The following is a 25,655-nucleotide window of genomic DNA, read 5'->3' as shown; positions in this document are numbered from 1 at the left end:
GCTTCGTCGGAATTGCGAGATAACTATGGCAGAAAAAAACACCCTTTTCCCACGAAATTGTGTGCTTTCAGATGCTGGATTTCGCAAGACCTCAAATTCTAAACTTGAGGTCTCGAAATCAAATTCGTGGAAAATTACTTCTTTCTTGGAAACTACATCACTTCAGAGGGAGCCGTTTCTCTCAATGTTTTATACTATCAACCTCTCCCCATTACTCGTTACCAAATGAGGTTTTATGATGATAATTATTTTGAGTACTTACCAATAGTGTCCACTGCCTTAAAAAAAAAAACACCTTTATTATCAGACAATACTGGGGTAAGGAGCCTATCCTTGCTTTAGCTGATGGTATTCACTCCAAGCCCTCTACCTCAAGGAGCCTGCTTCGAATCCCACCAGGGGGTGTTATGTGGATTGGGTTTCAAGTCCCTCCTGATAGCGTGGTTTTCCCTGGAATCATTTCTGTGGTTTTCCTCCCACATCTAAAACTGAAACTTCCTTTCTCTCCATGGGGTTCTATGTTAATATAGCGATTAAGTTCGCTTTTTTTTATGTAGAATTCTTGGCTTCACAACCAGAATAAGAAATAAATGAAAACAAAATAATAGTAATGGCGCCTACTTTTTTGTACACAAGCATACTGTCAATGTTTTAACTAGAGGACCAATCTGACACAACATCATGAAACTTTCAAACATTCTCTCAAAATGACTGGACCTTTCATCAAATAGTTTCAAAATTCCACTATGAGCTGAGAAATCATTAGATTTCCGATTTTGTTGTTTCAGAAGGAGAAGAATTCTGACTAGCCTTAACAATCCATTACAATAAACAGCACATTGTGCCAAACAAGCATGACTTTACTGTCGAGTCCTAAATGTTTGTTTTGAGCGCATCACTGTTCCCGCAGGTCTTTTTTTATCTCAATTTAATGAATTGACAAGTAAGAATAGGTAATAATAGCTTTTAAAAGATAAGTTGCGAAAATTTTTCAATTTTATCAAAAGTTATGTTATTTCTTTAAATGGCCGGTTTTATTTTGGTTTAACATTTAAAAGTCTGCAGTCTCCAAAACAGCAGCTTGAAAAAAATTGTCTTCATTTAAAAACTACATTTAAAATTGCATCAGCATGTACACACAGTAGCAAACCAATTTTTTATGACCACTGTTTTATTAGAAAGAGCTTGGGAGTGGTGAGTGAACATGAACAAAACCCCAGCTTTATGAAGAATTGCCAATGTGGTCAGGCGACTCATGTAGCTTGTTTGTGTGCTGAACCAAGGGTTTTATTAATATATAATGTGACTTTTAGCCTTTTACAATTGGCCCCATGGAGTTTTCGCTATTTATCAATCACTTGTGTATCCCAAGAATTTCATTATGAACCTTCATTCCATATCTACTGGTACCTGTGTGAACACCCAGACAAAGTAAATGTATTCAACTCCCTTATGATCTCTACACAGACCCAACATGTAGTTTTATAAGGTATAGGGTCATAGATGGCAATGATTGTTATAGGCAACATTATAAAGAAATATATAATCAAAGTCATATATGAATGTTTCAGATGAACACAGTGTCTACTTGTTGAAAACAGCAAGAAATCTCTTTTCGACATTATTTGCAGAAGAAAATCAAATCTGTCCATGTTTAAATTGGAATTGATGAAAATAGGTTGCCAAAAGAAAACCAAAAAAAACCTCCTCTGGATGATTAGGAACAAAACTTTAAAGACAGTGTACACTATTGGTAATTGTCAAAGATCAGTCTTCTCACTTGGTGTATCTCGATATATGCATAAAATAACAAACCTGTGAAAGTTTGAACTCGATTGGTCGTCGGAGTTGCGAGATAACTATGAAAGAAAAAAACACCCTTGTCACATGAAGTTGTGTGCTGTCTTATGCTTGATTTCGAGACCTCAAATTCTAAACTTGAGGTCTCGAAATCAAATTCGTGGAAAATTACTTCTTTCTCGAAAACTACGTTACTTCAGAGAATCCTGTTTCTCATAGTGTTTTTTACCAACCTCTCCCCATTACTCGTTACCAAGTAAGGTTTTATGCTAAAAATTATTTTGAGTAATTGCCAATAGTGTCCACTGCCTTTAAGGAGACTAGGGCTCAAAATTAACACCGGAGCAAGTGATATTAGTGACAGTCCAGTTAACTCTTGACCAGACAAGGTCGATGGTCTTGTGTTCTTAGAAAGTTTGAGCTAATGTCTGATTAAATATTTGTCATTCTGTTCAGTACATAGAAGTATAGTTACCTATTAGACAAATGATATTGCTTGTGCAAATAAAAACAGCTTATTTATTAAACTTTATAGAAGTTCTTTTAAAATAATTTAAGTTAAAAAGGGGTATTTTAAAAGCATTTTCAGTCCAGTAAACTTTTTGAGCTACAAACCCTGCAATCGTGTGGATTCTCTCCTGAAGACTTGGCAAGTCTCACCATAAAGATAGATATTCCTTGCTCTAAATGGTCTCACTCATTCCATCATTGCAGACCCCGCAAAGTGCATTATTTTGTTTCTGTTGCTTGTTACCGAGTAGTTTTCACAGGACCAAACAGGTCCCCTGAGTGCCAACACCACCAGGCTTTACGCAAGCTATTGACGTCATATTGACGACGTCACACCCCTGCCTTGACCAGACTCGAAACTCATAAATTCCACTTTTTCTGCGAGTGTTTTAATCAGCGAGCTATGCTAGCAATTAGTCAAGTCTCTCTTTTTTTCTAGGAAGGAGACAACTGTTCAAAAATCAAAGTCAGCCCACCCTTTTGTCAGATAAATTAATCGAAACTGAAGACTCTCCATCTGGAGAAAGGATGATATACATATGCTCTACAAAAATGAGTCGCTTTTTTGTTTTTTCTGTGGTTTTCTGCTTCTAATATGGTCAATTTTGTCACATTTTCTTTAATAGAAACTTTGTTTTTGATCAGAAAAGGTGAATAAAACATTTCTTTTTGGACATCCCTTAGACATCAATAGTTGATGTTTTTATTAAAGGGGCTGTTTCCCCAGTATTTTAATTTTTTTTTTTTAAAGATTATGACATAGTCTGAACATGTATATGGTATATCTATAGTCTAGGCGATTGGTGAAAAAATTGCTCAGAATGTGATAAAAGTATGAAACTTGGCACAAATGATCATAACAACATTCTCAACCTTTTCAGGGGTGGAGCCACCGAAACTTGTATCCAGCATAGCAACGGTTGCTATGTTACATATTTCCCATAGCAACTAACACTAAACATGCCCACAGGCAATTTGAAAATACAAATTTAAATTTTTTATTCATGTTTATCTTTACCCATCATGTTAACATCAATCTGGAGAAATTGGCAAATACAATAGGCTTAACATGGTTCCTAGGCAACATATTACCCTTAGCGACTAAGTTTTCCTTAGTGCCAAGTTTCATGCTTTTATCACTTTCTGAGCAATTCTTACAGTATTTTGCACCCATCGCCTAGACTAATATAAATACATTATTATTATTATTATTATTATTATTATTATTATTATTATTATTATTATTATTATTATTATTTTCAATCTTTTTTTTAAAAGGTCATAGCTTTTGAACCAAACATCACATAAGATATTTCACAATGAAGCTTGTTGTACGTAGGCCCTAAAAGAAACCAAAACGTCAATTGTCCCTCTTGTGACTAATTTATAGAGCCCATCACATAATGTGCTCATGTACATCACGCTTCTCAATACAAAAGTGGTTCGATTGGTTATGGGTAAAAGCTGTAGTACGTCAGTGAGTAATGTTCAATTCTGCCTTAAAAATAGGAAAAAAATATATAAAAATAAAACTAACCTGTGGCATGTTTCATATCTGCCCACAAATGAGGTTGAACAAAAAAAATTAACATGACTGCGGGGTATTTTTTACAGGAATTGTTTTAATTGGGAACTGAATTTATATTGTTCAGTAAATTTGTTTAACCACCCCAGACACAATTCAAGAAAACAATAAAACATTTTTAAAGTCATCTTGTATAACAAATTTTCCCCATTTTGTTTAACTACACATGATTTCATTACAATATACCATTGAAATTGAAACTAGTGTGACTTATACAATTGATTTCAGTCATATAAAAATATTAATTGAAGAACCTGTCCCTTTCTATCTTCACCTCAGGACAAAATACCAAGTGATCCCACACTTTGTGCAGAACAAAAAGAGTCTTATTTGAAATATGTGCATTGACATTTTGCCCAGGGGCTTCAACCTTTTTGTTAGAATATTTACACAATAGGTTACTGATAAATTTCACATTCCAAAAATACCTGTGACTATTTAGTATTATTTCACATACCTGTAGAAGAAATATTTTACCCAAGGCCGGTTCAGTGTGGGATGATAAAACCCAAGTTTGTTTTGTTCCTTAAAGATGTTGATTTTTAATTTTTTTGTTAAATGTGAGGTTAAACGGGACTGAACATCAGAATGCATTGTCTAGGGTAGGTGTTCACAACCAACCAATTTAGGTTAAAGGCAGTGGACACTATTGGTAGTTCCTCAAAATAATTGTTAGCATAAAAACCTTCTTGGTAACGAGAGCTATGGAGAGTTGTTGATAGCATAAAACATTGTGAAGCCTTGTGTTCGAGTAAGAAGTAATTGCTCACCAAAATATTTGATTTTTAGTTTGAGCATCTAAAAGCACACAACTTTTGCAACTAAGGGTGTTTTTTTTCTTCCCGTTATTTCTCCCGCAACAACGGTGACCTTATGAGATAAAATTTTCACAGGTTTGTTATTTTGTGCATACATGTTGGGATACACTAAGTGAGATCGCTGGTCTTTGACAATTACCACTGTGTACAGTGTCTTTAAAGGCAGTGGACACTATTGGTAATTGCTCAAAATAATTATTATCATAAAACCTTTCTTGGTGACTTGTAATGGGGAGATGTTGATGCTATAAAACATTGTGAAAAATGGCTCCTTCTGAAGTGCCATAGTTTTTGAGAAAGATGAACTTTTCCGCGAATTAGATTTCGAGACCTCAGATTAAGAATTTGAGGTCTCGAAATCAAGCATCTGAAAGCACACAACTTCGTGTAACCAGGGTTATTTTTCTTTCATTGTTATCTTGCAACTTCGACGACCAATTAGGCTCAAATTTTCACATGTTTGTTATTTTATGCATATGCTGAGATACACCAAGTGAGAAGACTTGTCTTTGACAATTACCAATAGTGTCCATTGTCTTTAAAGGGAAAGGAGATTCATCTTCTAGTTTTCAATAATCACTGTACAAAGCAGACATTGTGTTCATTGTTTATTAAAATATTTAATTTGGTTGCCACAAGCAAAATTACGTTGAATTTACAAAATGTATAGTTAAAACATGAAAAATTACAGACAGAGTGAAGGAGCAATGTGTTTATTTATATGTTATTTTGTTCCCTTGAAATATTTTGTTAATATTCCCTAGAAACCATTTTCTGATGGTTACACCCTAATTTTCTGACATCCATATGTTTCGAAAACCCTAGCCCTAACTCTACCCTAACCCTACCATAAATCCCTAGCAAGTAGCGTGTAAATCATCCAGGGGGTTGGGGGTGGGGGTTGTGTTCTGAACATAGGGGTGCCAGAATATAGAGCAGTCACCATTTTGTTCCCTCAAAATATTATTTTGTTCCCTCAAAATATTATTTTGTTCAAAAGGATACTCTCGATTCATTCTCACAAAATAGTGTAATCTTGAACAGTTTGGGAAATGTATATTTAATAACAACCATATCAAATGCATTTTAAAATACACTAAATTATTTCACTGATTTTTTTCCCCAAGTGTTCCCCAGAGAGAAATTGTAATTAACAATTCTCAGAGTCTGATTTCCTAAACTTGATATGTTTATCGCGACCATTATGGGAAGTGTAACACACAATAATGTGATGAGTATATTATGTGTCCGGTAACAATAATAATATATATCCGGAAACTGAAATATAACCTCAAGTTTGGGATGTCACGCTTTTGTAGTCAAACAGGATCTTAGGATTTCATGGTTTGTTCGACGTGAACGCCCACCACAAGTATATCATGTTCATGAGGCAATCTTATCTTGGAACATGTAGACTGTGAGTCACTTGTTGACTTTAACGGCACATGCTTTCCAAGAATTATGTTGTAAGAAAAAAGGGTGATAACTACCTGATTGTGTCATGCACTGTCCTTTTTTTAAGTTGTAAAAACCCTTCAAAAAAAAAAAGAGAGAGAAAACAAGAGAGATAAGCACTAAATAAAATGAATATAATGATAAATAAATCAATAAGAAATAAGTATATGAACATAATATACACAAACTAAATGAATAAATAAAAACATTTTTTTTTTTCAAAGTTAAAATAAGTGCTAATACTTACTGCTTAGGACGAGGTGTCCCTTGGCCTACTTTCAAAAAAATAAGTATCGCAAATATAAATTCATGAAAAATGTTCATGATGATAAATGGTCTGGATGAAAAATGTTCTAGATTTCTTGATTTGTCATTTTCTCAATCTTTATAAACACTTTTCAGTTTTAGGGACATTGTACACAGTGGGTTCTTGCAGCCTATTGGTGTTATGGTTGCTGCCCGGGAGATTACAACTCCTTCGGTTGGGCATGATAATCTTCCTACTTTTGTCTAATAATATCTGATTTTTGTTTGCACCTGGAAAATTATTGAAAAATTGTATCTACAATTAGCCTTTAATTACGATCCTATAAGCTAAAGTAGTAGTCCAGTCTAATTTCTATACCATCCGCCCTGGTAATAGTTAAAAAGCAGGACAGTTCTTTTCAGAACTGAGAAGTCTCCCGAACCTCTGATTATCTACTCCACGGCAGTAGAATAAAGCAAGACAGTTCCCTAAGAACAACTCTACCTGGCAAGTAGATACACACATGGTGTTACCGCAAACCAAATACACATTGATACCTCACCATGCAATGCCTCAAATCCTATATACAATTAGCCTGAAATGTCTATTAAAGCCTAGATGTAATTCAGCCCTTGAACTCAATAAAACATTCATATTTTTTCCCCGAGTCCCAAATATCATGCCAGTTCTGTGGTCAGATATCTACTTTAAAAAGAGATAGAATTAAAAGAAGAAAATACATCTTGAAGAAAAATTGGAATTGGGTTCAAAGTTGGGAATTTTGACAACCTGAAACTATTCAGACCTATATGAATCATGATTTGTGAGAGTATTAGCATAAAGTATGTTTGTTTTTTGGTCAGCTACTTGTTCCAATGTGGTGTTAGCTATCTATAGGATCCCCCACATGCAGAGTAGACATGTCTAGAGTGCCCTAGGGTAGAGGGAAGATACAGCAGATGCTGGTAGACCTCATGTGGTGTGCGGATGATATGTAACACTCTAAACTCATGGGAAGTGTAGTAATCTGGACTTTCCAGAACACAGACACAAATGTATTGAAGTTGGCATAAATGGTTGAACATTCCTACATTGTTTAAAGCCATTATACACGTTCAGTACAGAAACAAAAAAAAAGTTCACAGATTTACAAATAATTTACGGGGTTTACAGAAGGTGATGGTGAATAACTTCTCTTGAACCATTATTCCATGAAATGCTTTACTTTTTGAGAAAACATTTAAAAAAACAATATCAATTCTCGTTAGCAAGAATTACGGATTTATTTTAAACACACGTCATGACACGGCGAAATGTGCGGAAACAAAAGTGGGTTTTCCAGTTATTTTCTCCCGACTCCGATGACGATTGAGCCTACATTTTCACAGGTTTGTTATTTTATATATAAGTTGTGATACACTAAGTGTGGGCCTTGGACAATACTAATTACCGAAAGTGTCCAATGGCTTTAACTTGTGGTTCAACCCATGGAATTTAGCCTGACTGATTTCTACCTGCATGGCTTATTCGCAACCATGATTCAAACTCATCTGTAATCATTTTCTGGAGGCAATTTTGTTGATTTCACAGAATTAGTCACTGCCAAGTTTTTGTTTATAAAGAAGTAATAACTTCAAAATAACCACCAATGTAAAAAAAAAAAAAAAAAGAGCTGTTACCTTTTTTTGTAAATTGTTTTCAACCCACCTTACTTTTGACTCTTGAACAATGACGTGACTGTTTAACAACTCCTACACGTACTGGTCAATGTTTCCCTCAATTGAAGCAGCTATTTTAGACCACTGCTCTCCTAGCTCAGATGTTTCAATGTCACTTCAAGTCTTACAGTTATGGGTTTTTTTTTGTCCTGGAAGGTTGTTGCTTTTTAATATAAACAAAGTTTAAGAACAATTCCCCTCATTTTGTTTGGAATGCAATTCTAGAGAGATGTTGGGGGGAGGGGGCTTACCAGCTTTTTTATCTCGTGCGTTAGTACTGTAGTGGTGCTGAGCAGAATGACAACTGTGTCATCAGTTGACAAATAAACTGGACATTGCCAAGCATTCTAAGTTATGTCAAACTTGGACTGTTGACCGCTGACAATGGAACAGCACAAATGATCTGAAAGATTGACACTGTGGTTTAATATATTGTAAATGACCCCCCTCCTATTCCCCTTTCGTACCCCCCCCTCCACTTCTTAATTGAAAACTTCATTTGTTTTCAGTTAGTTACTTTGAACTGCCCACCCACAGTTTACAAAATGAAATCAACAGTTTAAAATTATTTATTTTCCCCACAGACTCCAATCTGTCTCTCCAATTATGCAACCATATTCCAAACAAGGAATTCTCACTTAGCACTTGACAAAAATTGTGTCAGAACATTTTACCTTCTAATATTGAACAAAACATACATTATTAATTATTGAGTATACAGTGCTAACCCACGTTGGTGTATGGGTAAAAACCAGAATTAATATTCTTCATCCCCGATGCAAATTTGACATCTCTTAAAACATACTAATTTTAATTTTAATAGATGTAATTGCAATTGGTAAGACACTGCTCTAGAATTGCAAGGGTCGTGGGTTCGAATCCCACCGGAGTAACGTGCCTCTGATATTTTTTCACAGGACTCGGGAAAGTACTAACACACATCGGTGTATGGGTAAAAACCAAAATTAATATTCTTAAAACATACATTGTTGAATGGATTGAAGTCATCTGCCTGGCTGCCATAGTAGAAAAACCAATAATTTATTTAAGATACTAATTTTAATTGAACACATTGATGTACTTTGATGTGTGAAGAATATTGAGGAACGTTCAGAGCGGATCTCCTCAAATCAGATCATTTTAACCCCAGCCATCATGTTACATTCACTGTAAAAAGTAGACATTTTAGTTGATCGCTCCTCAGATATGAGTCACTTTTAACAGACACTCATAAATTGTACTCACGGAATCAGTTCACAGAGTGGAGTAATAATGAAAGTTTCCATTATTTATACCTGTGGGAAATCAGATGACGCAGGAGTGTTGAAATTGGAACCTATTGCTACCATTAAAGGGAACGGCTCTTATAAAGGATTCTTCACATGCGAGTTATCCTGTGGGTGGGTGGGGCCTAATTGGGCAATTCTACGCTAATTGGCGCAACTGTCTGTTTTGGGAACATGGCCATAGTATAACAAAATGAAATGTGTTTTCATGTATTTTTGTTTGTGTAAATTCAAAGGCACATAAGGATTGTGGTTAAAACAAAGTTATGATTGAGTAGAATTACTTTTAAGAAAAATGTAGTGACATAAAAATTTTAATGTAGAAGTTAGACATTGGCCAATGAACCAATTCTACAGACCCCTGGGGAAAGTGTACAGCCAAAATTAAGAAAGCCATCTTCCCTTGCTATTTTGTAAAAAACAACAATTATTTACAAACTTGGACAGAATTTTGTCATGCATCTGTTCAATGTATGTGACCTTTTTTTCATTGTTATTTCCCATGGGCCTTGAACACCCAGCAGGGTGGATACATGCCTACATGTACTTCCAGTCTTATTAGTATTATTATTATCATTAGGCCTACACACAGTAGTATCTCAGTTTACTGCTTAAAGTCTTTAAAAGGGAAGGTACACGATTGGTAATTACTCAAAACAAAACTGACTTGGTAAGGAGCATTGGAGAGCTGTTGATAGTATAAAACATTGTGAGAAACGGCTCCCTCTGAAGTAGCATAGATTTTGAGAAAGAGGTAATTTCTCACTAAAATGATAAAAGACTTCGTCCAACAAGGGTGTTTTTTTTTCTCTCATCATTTTCTCGCAAATTCGATGACCAATTGAGCCCAAATTTTCACAGGCTTGTTATTTTATGCTTATGATGGGATACACCAAGTGAGAAGACTGGTTTTTGACAGGTGTACCTTCCCTTTATTGTTAGGAATGCTACTGGCATAATTTTTTGTTAAATTAAAAATACAACAACTTTCCCTTTAAGCTGGAAATATGTTTGTCTTTGTTTACATATATATTGTAATACTTTTTCAAATGACCATGTAATTTCTAAAGCTGACAAAATAATTATATTTTTGCTATGTAAAACCATGCACACTGAGTTTTCTGGAATGTCATGAAAATTAGACTGATGCAAAATAGTAACTTTGAAAATCTTTTCTATGAAGAAAGGAATGGAAGTGTTGGCATGTGTATGGGCTCTGAGAGAATGTATTATTGGAACATCAAGGTATAAAATAACTTTGTTTCATTTGACAAATCATTATGACAAGTCTATGAAAATCCTGGCTCAATTGGTGAGTAAAGTTGCAAGAGAATAATGAAAGAAAAAAAACTATTACACACATCAGTGTATGGGTAAAAACCAAACTTAATATTCTTTATCCCCAAAGCAAATTTAACATCTATTATAATTACCAACAGCCCAGTGATTTAGAGCGCTGGCAAATCGGAGCCAAATCTTGTCAAATTTTCTTCCTCCACGGTTCAACCAGGGCTCTAGCCCCAAAACTCATTTTAATTTCAGACATTCTTTCAGACATGCTTTACAATCTAGGAGATAACAGGTGGTTAGGTTTCTACACCCTCTGGGGCCCTGTCTAAGAGGCAGCCAGTGTTTATCATACTGGCCTCAAGACAACCTTGACACATTTTTCTTTGTCTAGCTCAATCATATAGATCCATGTACTTGTCATATACCTTGTAAATTTCTCTAATCTAAACATGATGGATTGTAGACTCATTTATTTCTTCACAGTGTGGGTGGGCTAAATGTCTGCTAAATGATACTTGATGTTTAACCATCCTTATAAGCAAAACTTGCTGTCTGTTTTAATTTATTTGTTACTTTTCCCATGAAAAACCCCCACAGTAAATGAAAAAGAAATGGCAACAACTCGGCGTGTTACATACAACTGGCGTGTTACTCGGGTGGGATTAGAACCCATGACCCTTGCAATTCTAGAGCAGTGTCTTACCAATCGCAATGGTCGTGGGTTCGAATCCCACCCAGGTAACATGCCTGTGGTATTTTTTCACAGGACTCGGGGAAAGTACTGAGTATACAGTGCTAACACACATCGGTGTATGGGTAAAAACCAAAAGTAATATTCTTTATCCCCGATGCAAATTTAACGTCTCTTAAACCTTTGTTTTCTTTGGCCATAAGCAAATGAAGATCTTTGATTTACTTTTTTAGCTCTGGGGATAGGGTTCATTTTTTATTATTGCCCCCTTATTTACACGTTCCTTTCTTGTCAGCCATTTTGGGAAATGGTGAAATTGGTACATGCGCATTGTGCTGTGTGGAGTGTTTACAGTTTTGGATAAACAAAGAAAATTTACTAGAAGTTGATATGAATTTGCGACCCCCGGATTCATGTGCCTGCATGGCACTATACCACCCGAGTTATTAATCCACAAATATTAATAATAATTAGTAATATTAGTTCATTTTGAGTTTATTTACAATGATTATGAATGAGCTTTTACATTAGTGCCCTTGTCATTGGGCCAATATTTAACATTCCTGTAATCTTTCTCAAGCTCCCTTGGGAGTATAATGCCCCAGGCTTCTGTCTCAGTCTGAAGGCTTTTTCAAACATGAGCCTCTAATACCCATACAAACCAATTTAGTAAAGCAATTTAATTTAGTATAGCCTCCCGCTTAAGGATAGTGAATCCAACCATGCTTAAACCCACACCCTGATGACAAAAACAAGGAACTTATTTTTTGAGCCAATGCTTAGAATTCTTTATTAACAAAACTACTACAGTTTGCAAAGAAAACTACCGGAAGCCAAAACACTCTGTGCTGGCTACTGGTCGTTTTTCTCAACCGAACTCCTCCCCACCCCGCTTTAGCAGTGACGCTACTCTTGTGAACATGCACTTGATCACCAGCAGCCAATTTCACAAAATTGTACGCAACTGCGTAAGTTCACTTGCGCAACGTTTATGGTGTAAGTTGCGCCATAAACGTTGCGCAAGTGGACTTAGGTAGTTGCGTAAAGTTTCATGAAATCGGCTGCAGAACTCAAATTTAGTGCACTAAATTCACTCAGGCATGCAACTTTTTAGCTGATAAGCTGATTTCATCTTTTTTCATCTGAAACAAGGGCCATATGTTAAGTGTGATCAGCCATTTTTTAATTTTTTTTTGCAATAACTAAATTGCATGTCTGTAAACTGTTGGGCCATGACATGCTCTTGCATGGTGGTCGTCTTGTTGGGGAGACTAGCCCATACAATTTCTTTCTTCACCCAAACTCTAAGTTTCAATTCTGTTAAATATATAAAGCTACTTCAAACATTTAAACGAAGGGTTTCTCTTGGAGATTCTATTTCAAAAGTCAAGAAGTTAACTTTGAGGTTTAATTTGAAATTTGATATGATTTATTGCCTAAAAAATAAGTGTTTTGGAAGTTTACCATGCAAATATAAATCTTAACAATTATTAAACAAATATGTATACAAAAATTAACAAAATGATATTTTCCACATTAAACTGTCCATTACTGTGCATTGGGCGCCATCTGACTCATTTTCACAGAGTGGGTCACATATTTTATTTAAAGTTGTTTGGACTAGAAACATTATCACCACAGGGCTTGAAATAAACACTTGACCACAGGCTCAAGGCTGGTGATTTTAGCATCAGGCAAGTAAACAAGTTTGGCGGTTTTCAACTGAAAATAAAACCTCATTGTTTAATTTAATTAAAAATGTTGAAATGTTGACTTTGAGTCTGGCAACTAGGCTATATTTCAATTCTGTTGAGTGTTAAATGATTTTTGAGTGAATTTGAACAATGGAAGACCATCATTTTATCATTTCAACTTGATGTCATTTGCAGTAAAGCCCATATGCTGACCTATGGGATGGTTGATTTAAATATTGTAGTGTTTGTTTATAAGGATTAATAACAATTGTTTGGTTTTAATTTTGATTTGTTTTCCCCTTGAATTTTGCACGTTCACCTTTAATCAATCAATTTCGTCTTTGGTTGCAATTTGATTTTTAATAAACCTTTAATGATTGAGTTTAATGAATGGCACAAATCTTTTAATTGGCACTTACATAAGCAGGGAAGTAAGCATAGATTTCACACTAGGTAAGCAGGGCATTGCTTTTGCGCGTGCGGACTCCATATTACTAGGCGTTCTTAATTACACGGAAAGCGCAGAAATTCGGTGCTTGCCCTGTATAACTGAAGAGTGATGATCAAAGCACAGAATTCGGCAGTAAGCCCAATTTCATAAAGCTGTGTACCCGTAAGTAAATTTGTGTGCTTACTGAAGCAGAAAAATGTGTTTAAGCATAAACGTATTCACCATGATTTCTAAAGTAAGCAGGAAGTTTTTAGGCGTGCATGCATTTGCGTTGTTATGTCACTCGTGTGGTTCCGCTGGTTAGCCAGCATTAACCTTTGCTTATGGTAAACAGATGTATGAAATAGAAATTCTGCTTAGAGAAACACTCCGTAAACACTTAACAGCTGCTTACATGTATAGAGCTGCTAAGCACAAAAATTTGCTCAGCATGAAATTTCTTCCTTGATAAAAACAGGATTACCAACAAAATTTCCATTTGTTGCATATTTCTTGTTACTGGTATTCAGCTGTTGTTTGCTTATCCTGAAAATCACGTGGAAATTTGGTTTGTAATCCTGTTTTTATCAAGGACATTTTTGTGCTTAGCAGCTCTATTAAATCGGGCCCTGGTGAGGTCAGCTGTCAGCCACCACCCCCTATCCCAGACAGAAAAGTAAGATGAATGGGAATTGAATGTGGTTTCAATCCCTTTGTGTATGTGTGGGACCTTTTCTGAATGTTGGTGAGATAAGAAGGCATCACCTCAGACAAAAAGACAAACAGCTAGGGGTGAGATGTCTTGATGATAACCCTACCTGACCCCCTAAGCCACTGGAATGTCTGGAGAGAGAATCTGATCCCAAAATGTCTGATCTAGAATTCTAGTATGTAAATGCAATCTTTATTTAAACAGCTAGAAATGTATGATCTAAACTAAAACTTTAGGTTTCTGAACACGTTTTTGTCCAGTCAAAGTATATTTTAAGGGATAGTGCATAGTTTTGAAACATAAAAATAATTCAAATGTTTGGTAATTACTCTTATAAAATTAATGGCAATAAAAACTTTTGGTCAGAAGTCTACAGCATGAAATAAAGTAGCAAAGAAGTCTACAGTTTCAAGCAAATTCTGAGAAACATTTCACTTAAAAGTGATGTGGTTTACGTAAAAAGATTTAAGTTTTTATGCCCCCAAATTTGAATCTGAGAATGTGTACCTATAATAGAGCTTGTTCTTCCTGCGTTGACATATTCGCTCCGGATTTTCGGCGAAAAATAAAAATAAAAAACACGACCACCATTTGAAATTAAATTTTCACACACAGGCTAATTTTATTTTATACAACTACAATAGGATTAAAACATTCAATCAGTTTCAAAAAGCTGCTGGCTTCTAACCAATGTGTTTTTATTGCCATTATCTTTAATAGCAACCTGCCCTGCTTTCTTCCCCTGTAAGCTTGGCCCAGTTTGTAAAACTTATCATCTAGATTTGAAAATATTTTGAGAAAAAGATGTGTCATGACCCAAGCAACTGCCACTTCTTTCCCAATACAACTTTTAAACAGTCTTGAAATGTTTATTTTGTATAACACAGTGGCATTGTTTTGGCAGTGGTGGCTTTTTGACTCATAACCATACGTTTTGTTTTCTAAATTTAACTACAGTGGCAGATCATAGCAAAGATAGGTAGACTAGCTGAGAAGGCTTCCATGTGGAATGAGGTTTTCTCATTAGTTTTTGTTTTAGTGATATGAGGGCGCTTGTGATAATATGAGGGCACTTAACATGTAGGTGGGGGCATTTGTGATATCTAGTGGGGGCAATTGTGATATTTTTTGCAATGAAAATGCGAGTACATACCTTAATATTGTCATTATGATTTTTTTAATTTACAAAATGTTTACACAGCGTTTTTTTTTTTGTACGAGACCAAAATTATTGTGTACATTTAATACAAAAATCTGTTTATTGATTCAGTGCTGAAGTCATTTGACTCTTGTTCATAACTATTTTTTGGCATGGTGGAGGGGTCAAAAGCACAAGACTCTTTCTAATCAGCAGAGTGTTGGTTTGACTCCTGGTCAGAATGGCACCACAATTGCCTTGTCCCTTGGATGGGACTTTAAAGACAGTGGACACTATTGGGAATTGTCAAAGACTAGCCTTCACAGTTGATGTATCTCAACATATGCATAAAATAACAAACCTGTGAAAATTTGAGCTCAATCGGTCATCGAAGTTGCGAGATAATAATGAAAGAAAAAACACCCTTGTCACATGAAGTTGTGTGCGTTTAGATGGTTGATTTCGAGACCTCAAGTTCTAAATCTGAGGTCTCGAAATCAAATTTGTGGAAAATTACTTCTTTCTCAAAAATTATGGCACTTCAGAGGGAGCCGTTTCTCACAATGTTTTATACCAGCAACCTCTCCCCATTACTCGTCACCAAGAAAGGTTTTATGCCAATAATTATTTTGAGTAATTACCAATAGTGTCCACTGCCTTTAAGCTATAGGTCCCAATTAAAAGGAATGGTAGTGCTCAGTAAAGTGTGATGTCACAATAAAAATTACTTTATGGTAATACTGACAACTCATCTCTCAAATCCACAGGTAATTCGGTAGGAATTTGAACCCAGTGTAGCTTTTACAAACTAAAAATTTTTTTTTTTATGTCTCTCTTTACAAACAGTTTATTATTGTTGCTGGTGTTGACGATTTACTGCCTTCCAAACCTGATCGTTCTTCAGGAGTTAGTCTCTTTGGAAGCCAGGCTTTGTTCATCGTTCTCATTGTCATTGGCTGCCTCAGTATCGTCGTCATCATAACCGGCTTTATCTACCTCGTCTGCGATCGGAAGCGCTCGCGCCGTGGAGAGTACATCACCAACGCCACCTCCATCAACTCAGATCTAGAGATGGCGTTTGACAATCCAGCGATGACCCATTCGGACAAAGGCAACTTGAACGGGAAGGGCGCCCAGTTGCTAAGCATGAGAACAGACGACGACGGGGACATCGTGCCGATCAACAGCTTCACCGAAGTGGATCTGATGAACTGCGAGGTCGAGGATACTCATCTCTAAAAATGAGAGATTCTGGGCTCGGAAAAAGGTTCAGGTTTGTACGCTGTTTTTGTAATCATTGAATCGCGGTGACCTGGTCTAACTGAGGTCATGCCCTGAAGATGACCTATGACCTGCTACTGACAGGTCGTCCCCAAGGTGACCTTGTGTGTCATGTAAGCATGTTGGTCTCTTAAACAAGACTGTATTCTACATGTACAGTGTACAGTATGACTTTGAAATGTGTAATTTTGAAAGAGCGACCTTGCACATGTCTATTTTGCAATGTTCTGCACTGAACATAAGGAGGACTTCTGTACTATAATATAATATATGTACATAAACATGCCAGGGTTTGCCCTTGCCTTTTTTAGTGACTGGTTAGCTTGTCATTGGTCTGGTTCGTTGGCTTTGTCAATCTTTCAAATGAATCAGGGATGCTTTTCAACTCTGCACTCAAGCAGGACAACCTGTAGAGAGTTCTGACTGGTCGTGATGTGTTTGAACTGCCATTTGGCAATCCGGCCAATGCTAAGGAAGAACGCTGCATACTGTCACTGCTTTAGCCTACAAACAACTTAACATCTGCATAAGTTTTACGCAGTGGCCTTATGAACAAAGAATTGACTAGAGTGGGATTCGAACCAAAGACCTCCGGATTAACGTGCCGGCGCTCTACCAACTGAGCTATCTAGCCCTATATTGGCGGTGTCCCTATTTTGTCAATATCTTTGTTCGGGGGTGCCAGTCAGAAGCCATACAACCATTAACTGCCGTGTAGCCAGGGATCACACCCAAATTACGATACAACCTGGGAAGCGGCAGCAGTGGGATCACCTTAGTAAAAACTAGTAAAGATATTTTAAATGTTTTGATATTTTTAATGATAGTCTATGTTAGAAGAAGTAATTAAACACAGTAAACTTATGGGAACAACTATGTGTAAAATCTCTTTTGGAAGTAGTGTTGTTGGCTCTTAAAAGAGCCAGTGTGGTCTTGAAGTTTCGATCTGCTCGTCTTCAGAAGAAAGAGCCGAGTTTGAAACAATAAGACCACACGGGCTCAATTTTCAGAGCCAACACTCCTCCAAAAAGAGATTTACACGTAATTGTACCCTCAATTTTACTAAGTTATAGTTACTTTTCACACCATGCAAAGCTTCAATTACCACTTATAATCTATGTTGTATTTTTATGTAACGTTTGAAAATTTTAATGGTGAATAATAAATAAGCCAATCTAAAAACATCTTTTCATATTGAAATCAGAGAGCCGAATGTTGATTCCGACAGTTTTGTTTCTTCCTATTTTCTGTATCTGAGAAGTGGTCACCAATTTCACGAAGGGCCAAAAAGCTTAAAAATCGATAAATAACTGATTTTGATTTTTTTGGTGGATTTGACTAAGGTGATCGGGATCTAACTATTTACGAAGTTTTAGGTCTCAAAATTGTCTAGTTTCTTAATTACACTAATTTGATGAATGACAAAAACCTCAAGAACCTGGAATTATGTTTTCACGAAGAGCCAAAAACAATTTTGTAAATTTGTTGTATACCTTACCACGTCTATTGTACAGCTGGCACAGTGCCAATCATGAGCGCGCCTGCTTTTGCGTTTTCACGAAGAGCCAAAAACTTGAAAAGACAAAAAATAGGCACCACCCAGAATTGCGTTTTCACGAAGTGCAGAAAAGTGTATTGCTCTACCCCGGAATTATCCCTTGACACGGCGCCAATAGTGGGTGCTTCGGCTTTTGCATTTTCATGAACAGCCAAAAAGTTTATTCACGACGCGCTGCACGCAGACCATGTTTTGTAACGTTTTCACGAAGAGAACATTTTGTTAATTAAATAATTACTCATTAATTAAATACGTTAGGGACAAAATTGAAACAGATTTGTATGATTTAGGATCTCTTCTTCACTGACATGTACAAAATTCCAAGATTAAATTTTGAATAGTCTACCAACTAGTAGTTTCAAAATTAGCTAAACTTAAAATGCGGTTTTCTCGAAACAGACATATTTGGCTGCAGGGACTTTGTGGCCCTTTGTGTAATGAGATGTTTCCATTTTGCACATAATGTGAAGAAGATTATTATAACTGTAATCTGGCTGTTGTGTTTGTATTTGCTGTAAAAAAAAAAAAAAAAAAAAAAGTTATCATGTGCTCAAACTACCTTCAGCTCGACATTTGTAAAGAAGAAGAAGACGAAAGCACAAAAACAAACACATTAAATATACTCTTATGTGAATTTACCTAGGTATTGTTTTTCTCTGAAACGCACTTTAAGCAATAAATGTATTTATAAATCAAATCAAAGTCCGGTGTTGTTGTGGATGGCTGGCGACTTCATGTAGGTCGTTGGATTAGGTTTTCATTGGACACCAGGGCAGTCCATCGAGCAACATTGTCACATTTTTATTTTTCAACACATCAACCAGGATGATGTCAAGTGTGATTGTATTACATTTCCATCATTTTAATTTTTATGTGGGTTTGGTTTTGATCAAGCAGAGTCACTCAAGTTCCGTTCCCAGACTTTTGGTCTGATTTCTTATCACAAAGTGGCAGGGAAAACTGAGGGCGGTAGGGTTGTTGAAGAAAACCAGATTGTTGACATAGATGTTAAAGGAACACGTTGCCTTGGGTTGGTCGAGTTGGTCTTTGATGGGTTTGTAACCATTTGTTATAAAATGCATGGTTAGAAAGATGTTTTAAAAGTAGAATACATGTACAACGATCCACACACATTTGCCTATATATAGCGTGGTTTTTCTTTTACTTTGCGAACTAACACGGTGGGCCATTTATGGGAGTAAACAATTTGACTCCCATAAATGGCCGACCGTGTTTGTCGACGAGGTAAAAGGAAAACCACGGTGGATCATTATTCTACTTTTAAGATATCTTTCTAATCATATGCATTTTATAACAAACGGTTACCAACTCGACCGTTCCAAGGCAACGTGTTCCCTTATTATTTCTTATGCATGTACTAAAAAATTCAGTAGGGATCGTGGCTTTTTGACACTCTACAGCACTGACCCATACCATCCTTTGTTTAGACTGCTGGACTGAAACCATTTGTTGTTGTTGTTTTTCTTCATTACATCTATTGATTTAGTTGTTGCTAAACAAAAGCGTCTGCATGCTTATGCAGACTTATGTACTACATGTAGTTAGTCATTAAAGTGCAACATTATATTTCCATCTATTCTTTGCAATTAACTGACTAACACGGCTACCCAACACTTTTTAAAGAATAGAAAACATTCCCATTGGTTTTGTACACGCAAACAAAGCAACCTTGCTCTGATAGCAATTTTTCAATTTGTTAATCAAATATTTGCATATGTCCTTTTTTATACTGCACATTTTATTTTTAAAGACACTGGACACCTTTGGTTATTGTCAAAAACCACTGCTCTTACTTGGTGTATCTCAACATATGCACAAAATAACAAACCTGGGAAAATATGAACTCAATTGGTCGTCAAAGTTGCGAGATAATAATGGAAGAAACAACACCCTTGTCACACAAAGTTGTGTGCTTTCAGATGCTTGATTTCGGGACCTCAAAATAGAATTCTGAGGTCTCGAAATTAAATTTGTGGAAAATTACTTCTTTCTCAAAAAATATGTTACTTCAGAGGGAGCCATTTCTCACAATGTTAAAATTATACTATCAACAGCTCTTCATTGCTTGATACCAAGTAAGGTTTTATGCTAACTATTATTTGTTAATTTATTAACTATTATTAATTACCAATATAATTTTTACTTTATTTTTTGGGTGGGTTTGATCTGACTGACATCATTGAAGCAGGTGCTTTAACTTGATGTTTTTCTTCAAGTCTTTTATTGTTAAAGAGCTTAAATATTTATTTGACCAAAGCTGTAGTCCGTTTTCGTTTTTAGCATTTTAAACCATGATTTTGGTTGTTCTTGGAGATTTATTTTTGAACACCTACTGTCCAAATGAATTAATTCTTGTCCGCCGAACAATCCATAATTCATTAAGAATGCTTTTATTGTTGATTAATTATTCACTCATAACCCCAAGAAAAATATCTGATTACAAAATCAAGAGCTGAATTAATAATTGAGACATACTTGCTGAACAATTTTCGGAGTATTCCCTTAAAGGCAGTGAACACTATTGGTAATTACTCAAAATAATTATTAGCATAAAACCTTACTTGGTGACAAGTTATGGGGGAGAGGTTGATAGTATAACACATTGTGAGAAACGGCTTCCTCTGAAGTGACGTAGTTTTCGAGTAAGAAAGTATTTTTTCCATGAATTTGATTTCGAGACCTCAGTTTTAGAATTAGAGGTCTCGAAATCAACCATCTAAGCGCACACAACTTCGTGTGACAAGGGTGTTTTTTCTTTCTTTCATTATTATCTCGCAACTTCGACGACCAATTGTGCTCGAGTTTGTTATTTTATGCATATGTTGAGATACACCAAGCGAGAAGACTGGTCTTTGACAATTACTAATAGTGTCCAGTGTCTTTAATGGTTTACTACACCCCAAAAGAACTCCCCCCCAAAAAGCAGTATGAATTGTAATTTAGGCTGCTTGAGTAAATACTGGATCACGCCTTTTTTAAATTAGCTAGAGACGACAAACGTACTCCATGCACTGAAAATGAATTCTTGGGATTATCAATTTAAGTCTTGTACATCAACACTTGTAGTGTCAGTTACTTGCTTTGTGGTTTCTCTTGAATTTGCACTCTCCTCATATTGGCAACAAATCTGGCGCTTTTGTAAGCAAAGCCTAAAGTTAAAGGCAGTGGACACTATTGGTAATTACTCAAAATAATTATTAGCATAAAACCTTACTGGGTGACGAGTAATGGGGAGAGGTTGATAGTGTAAAACATTGTGCGAAACGGCTCCCTCTGAAGTAATGTAGTTTTTGAGAAAAAAAAAGTAGTTTTCCATGAATTTGATTTCAACTCAAAATCAACCATCTAAATGCACACAACTTTGTGTGACAAGGGTGTTTTTTCTTTCATTATTATCTCGCAAGTTCGACGACCAATTGAGCTAAAATTTTCACGGGTTTGTTATTTTATGCATAATGTTGAGATACACCAAGTGAGAACACTGGTCTTCGACAATTACCAATAGTGTCGAGTGTCTTTAAGGATGGGTAATTAGTCCCAAAAAAATTTCAATCCAACAGATATGTGTGTAAAAGTGTATTTTGCATTCGGGAGAACACAATTACAAACAAATCCAAGTAATTTTAGTGGGCGGTTGGGCTAGTTTTTGTAACGAAATTTCATCAAAATTACAGGGAGGAAACTTCACACTTCTGATCAAACAGTAACTGGGCACAAAATGAATATGTCCATTTGGTTTACGTGTTTTCGTTCCAGCTGATGTTTAATGCTCTCGTAGGTGTATCCCTTCACATGGATGGTTCTTTCTTCCCTTTAGTATAGTAGCTTTACATGCAGGAATGAAGATGTTAACACGTTGGCTGCTTGTAGTCCTACTGTCAATATCATGAAAGACCTCAGAGTCATGTTATATGTCAGTTTAATAGCATCCATATTTTGTAGCCGTTGGGTACTTGTTAGAGCTATGCTTGTTTTGTGTTTCAACTCCTTGTGGGAATTTCGGTATTTGCATCAATGTACAGGACAACAGTCATACATTTTACATGATTGTGGAATGGCAATTTGACTGGTTTCTTAATCAGTTATAACTTTGTTTTGCTAATAAAGCTGTTTTGATTGATTAAACGGCTCTATACGCAATTATACCGTGGGCATAATGGCATAACTCTGCTTACTGCAGCATCCTGCACTTTATGGACCCATGGAATTCTGTACTTTTATAGGACTCCCTGAGCGAACAATTTTGCGGTAAGGAGATTTTTTGCACAGATTTTTACTTTACAGGCTAAGTGCTAAAGCTATATATTTAAGTAGCTCACTGGGCTAAAAATTATTATTGTTTTCTTGCCAGCAGAAATTTTACGGAGGAACAGATTTTCAACTTGTAGTACTATCGTTAGTACTATCATAACTTTTTGAATATGTATAAATAAGTCTGAATACACAACAAACAACTACAAAAAATAAATACTATCAATATAAACCACAAGGGAAACTGACTGGACCCAAAATCAAAAAATAAATAAACTGAATATTATTATTATTTATTGTTTTTACTATACACATCAGCTGTGTGATAAGCACGAGTTACTCAGTGCTTTCCCAAGTCCTGCAGAAAAAACCCCCGTACAGGCATACTACCAAGGTAGGATTCGAACCCCATGACCTCAGTGAGTATATCCCAGTTGCCAATGTGTATTTCCAGGCATGTATATGTACATGTACATGTACATGTATAGTAAGGGCGATTTCTCTGTAGAACAGGGCCCAATTTCATGGTGCTGCTTACCAAGGAATTCTACGCATGAATATTGTAATGTTGTCATCTTGTAATGTGCATATTTCTAAGGCACCACAGCAGGTCCTGAGCACAGAATTCCGCAGAAAGCTGTGTCATGAAATAGGGGTCCATGTGAAGCATAGAACTATGGGATTTGATAGCTGTCTACAAAAGTACTAAGCAGTTTGTTTGCAGTACTTTTGGTTTGTAGTACTTTGGTTTATGTTGTTTAAAGTGTTGCCGACATCTTGCTGTTTGTTTCAAAAAAAGTAGTGAACCATGTCACTTCATTGGATATCAGTGCTCCATCTTGCCATAATCGTGAGGAAAAAGCTGATTGTCTCGAAATATTTAAGTTTTAGAGAGTGCTTAGTTATAGTTTGAATTGACATGTCCAAAATGGTGGCTGCATTTATGGAAATGACTGTTGCTTATAGTCGATGTGACCTATGTTTACATTCAAACCGCCCTCTGTTGAAAAAAACACTGTATACGTCATGTTTCGCCGGGCAAAAAGATGAGTAGTCATGGTAACATTGCATAAACTTTCTAGCTGGCTGCCAAAACACAAAGGTTTTGCCCGGCGGATGCGCGCGAATCATGTTATGGTTCACGAGTGACGTCACATCGTCTATAGGATGTCTTATATCTTGACGCATGACACAGCTATAGCAGTAAGTCATAGCTGCAGCTGCCACTATTCGGACAAAACTCATTGTTCTTAAAATGTTTAATTCTGGTCTGATTATAAACAATGACTTGTAGTTCGTTTTTAATATGAAGTTTAAAGATTGCAGTCCATATCTGTTTGGTTAATGTTGTCACAGATCAGTTGAAATCTTGAAGGAGGTCTCGTCTGCGTTCTTAAATGGATTAGAAGCAGAAAAAAAAACATCTAGACTTAAATAAATACCTTTTCAAACAAGCTGATTTAACCTAGTGGTTTAAAGGCAGTGGACACTATTGGTAATTACTCAAAATAATTATTAGCGTAAAACCTTACTTGGTGACGAGTAATGGGGAGAGGTTGATGGTATAAAACATTGTGAGAAACGGCTCCCTCTGAAGTGCCATAGTTTTCGAGAAAGAAGTAATTTTCCATGAATTTGATTTCGAGACCTCAAGTTTAGAACTTGAGGTCTTGAAATCAACCATCTAAACGCACACAACTTGGTGTTGCAAGGGTTATTTTTCTTTCATTATTATCTCGCAACTTCGATGACCGATTGAGCTCAAATTTTCACAGGTTTGTTATTTTATGCATATGTTGAGATACACCAACTGTGAAGGCTAGTCTTTGACAATTACCAATAGTGTCCACTGCCTTTAAGTGTAGGTTTTTCCATTGAAAAAAAAACTGTTGCAAAATATGCAGTTAGAGTAAGTGATAATTATTTACACCCCTTTACAAGTGAATATATAAGTCCATTATTTCAGTTTTTGAACCAGAAGTAAAGCGCATGAAATACCATTTGTACCTGTGACAGTCCTTGTTTTTAATTCGTTTTGTTTTGATCCAACATGTTTAAGGCATATTGGGGAAAAACCCAAATCCATTGGTTTGTGTACATTAAACAAACTGAGATTGGTTGTATAGCAATTGTTTGAAATTCCAGTGAAGTAGTTATGGGTTATTTTGGATCAGTGCTGATAAACGGACATTTCTAAATTGTAAAATAAATATAGAGCATCAGAGAAAGATGCAGCAGGAAATTATATAACTTCGGCCCCCAACATTCTTGCTACACACACCACTTAACTGCAACAAGGGCCCAATTTCATGGAACAATTTAAGCAGAAAATATTGCTTACAAAACTTCTGCTTAGCAACAATAAGCAGGATACCAAGAATAGATTAATTAATTAGGAAAGTGTATTTTACCTGATAACCTTTTTCTGATAAGCATAATTTTGTTGCACTAAGCTAGTTTTTTACTTTAGCAGCTCTGAGGAAATTGGGCCCTTTAAGGAAGTTGGGCCCTCTCCTGTGATTAATTGGCCCTCTCCTGGGATATGTAAAGCTGTCAACTAATCAGCAAATGTGACAGCTGGCTTTGGATCTTGTTAGCTTACATGTGCTAGTTAAATCCAGCGTATGCTTTTTCACTCTTATATGAGAATGGGTATTACCTGGAAATAGTTTGCTGTTGAGAGGAAGCTATTTTTTCTAAGAATTGGATTGATATTAAAAAGGGGAAAACAGACAAACAAGCAACAACACTTTTGCACTCGACATAGATTTAGTGAGTCTACACACATCCAAAGTAGAAATTCCCCACCCGAAAAAATAGAGAAGAAAGAAATAGATGAAAGTTAAAATAAAACAGAGTACTCTCTATTACTAAACCATTGTCAAGAAGAAAAAAATGGTTAGTGCCTTTTGGAGCAGGCAAGGTTGGAGAAAGTGGCAGTCGAAAGCGAACTTTTGTCTGATTAGTACTATAAGTCTAATTGTTAAGGTTTAGGCAAATTCCTTATGCATAAAATCTTAAGATTAGTTAAAAGCCGACTGTTGAAGAACAAAACCTGATAGGGTTGCAGGTTGTGTAAATATTAAGTGTTTAGAGTTTAACTGTATCATATTGTTACAGGCAACCCTGCCTTACTATATTTTTATAATGTTTTGATATTTAACGTTTGC

General features: G+C 36.0%; 1 protein-coding gene across 1 annotated transcript in view; it reads left to right on the top strand.

The window, feature by feature from the left end:
- The window catches only part of LOC117305274 (mucin-19-like), a 31,119-nt gene extending 13,840 nt beyond the window's left edge, over positions 1-17,279 (top strand). The window contains exon 5 of the mRNA XM_033790117.1: positions 16,221-17,279. Within this exon, the coding sequence (XP_033646008.1) occupies positions 16,221-16,613 (393 nt within the window). The 3' untranslated portion in view covers positions 16,614-17,279. The remainder of the gene's footprint in view (positions 1-16,220) is intronic.
- Positions 17,280-25,655: the final 8,376 nt, after the last annotated feature.

This window comes from Asterias rubens, chromosome 2, assembly GCF_902459465.1.
Source record: "Asterias rubens chromosome 2, eAstRub1.3, whole genome shotgun sequence".
NCBI lineage: Eukaryota > Metazoa > Echinodermata > Asteroidea > Forcipulatida > Asteriidae > Asterias > Asterias rubens.
The sequence above is the reverse complement of the archived record's forward strand: the minus strand, read 5'-3'. Positions and strand labels throughout refer to the sequence as shown.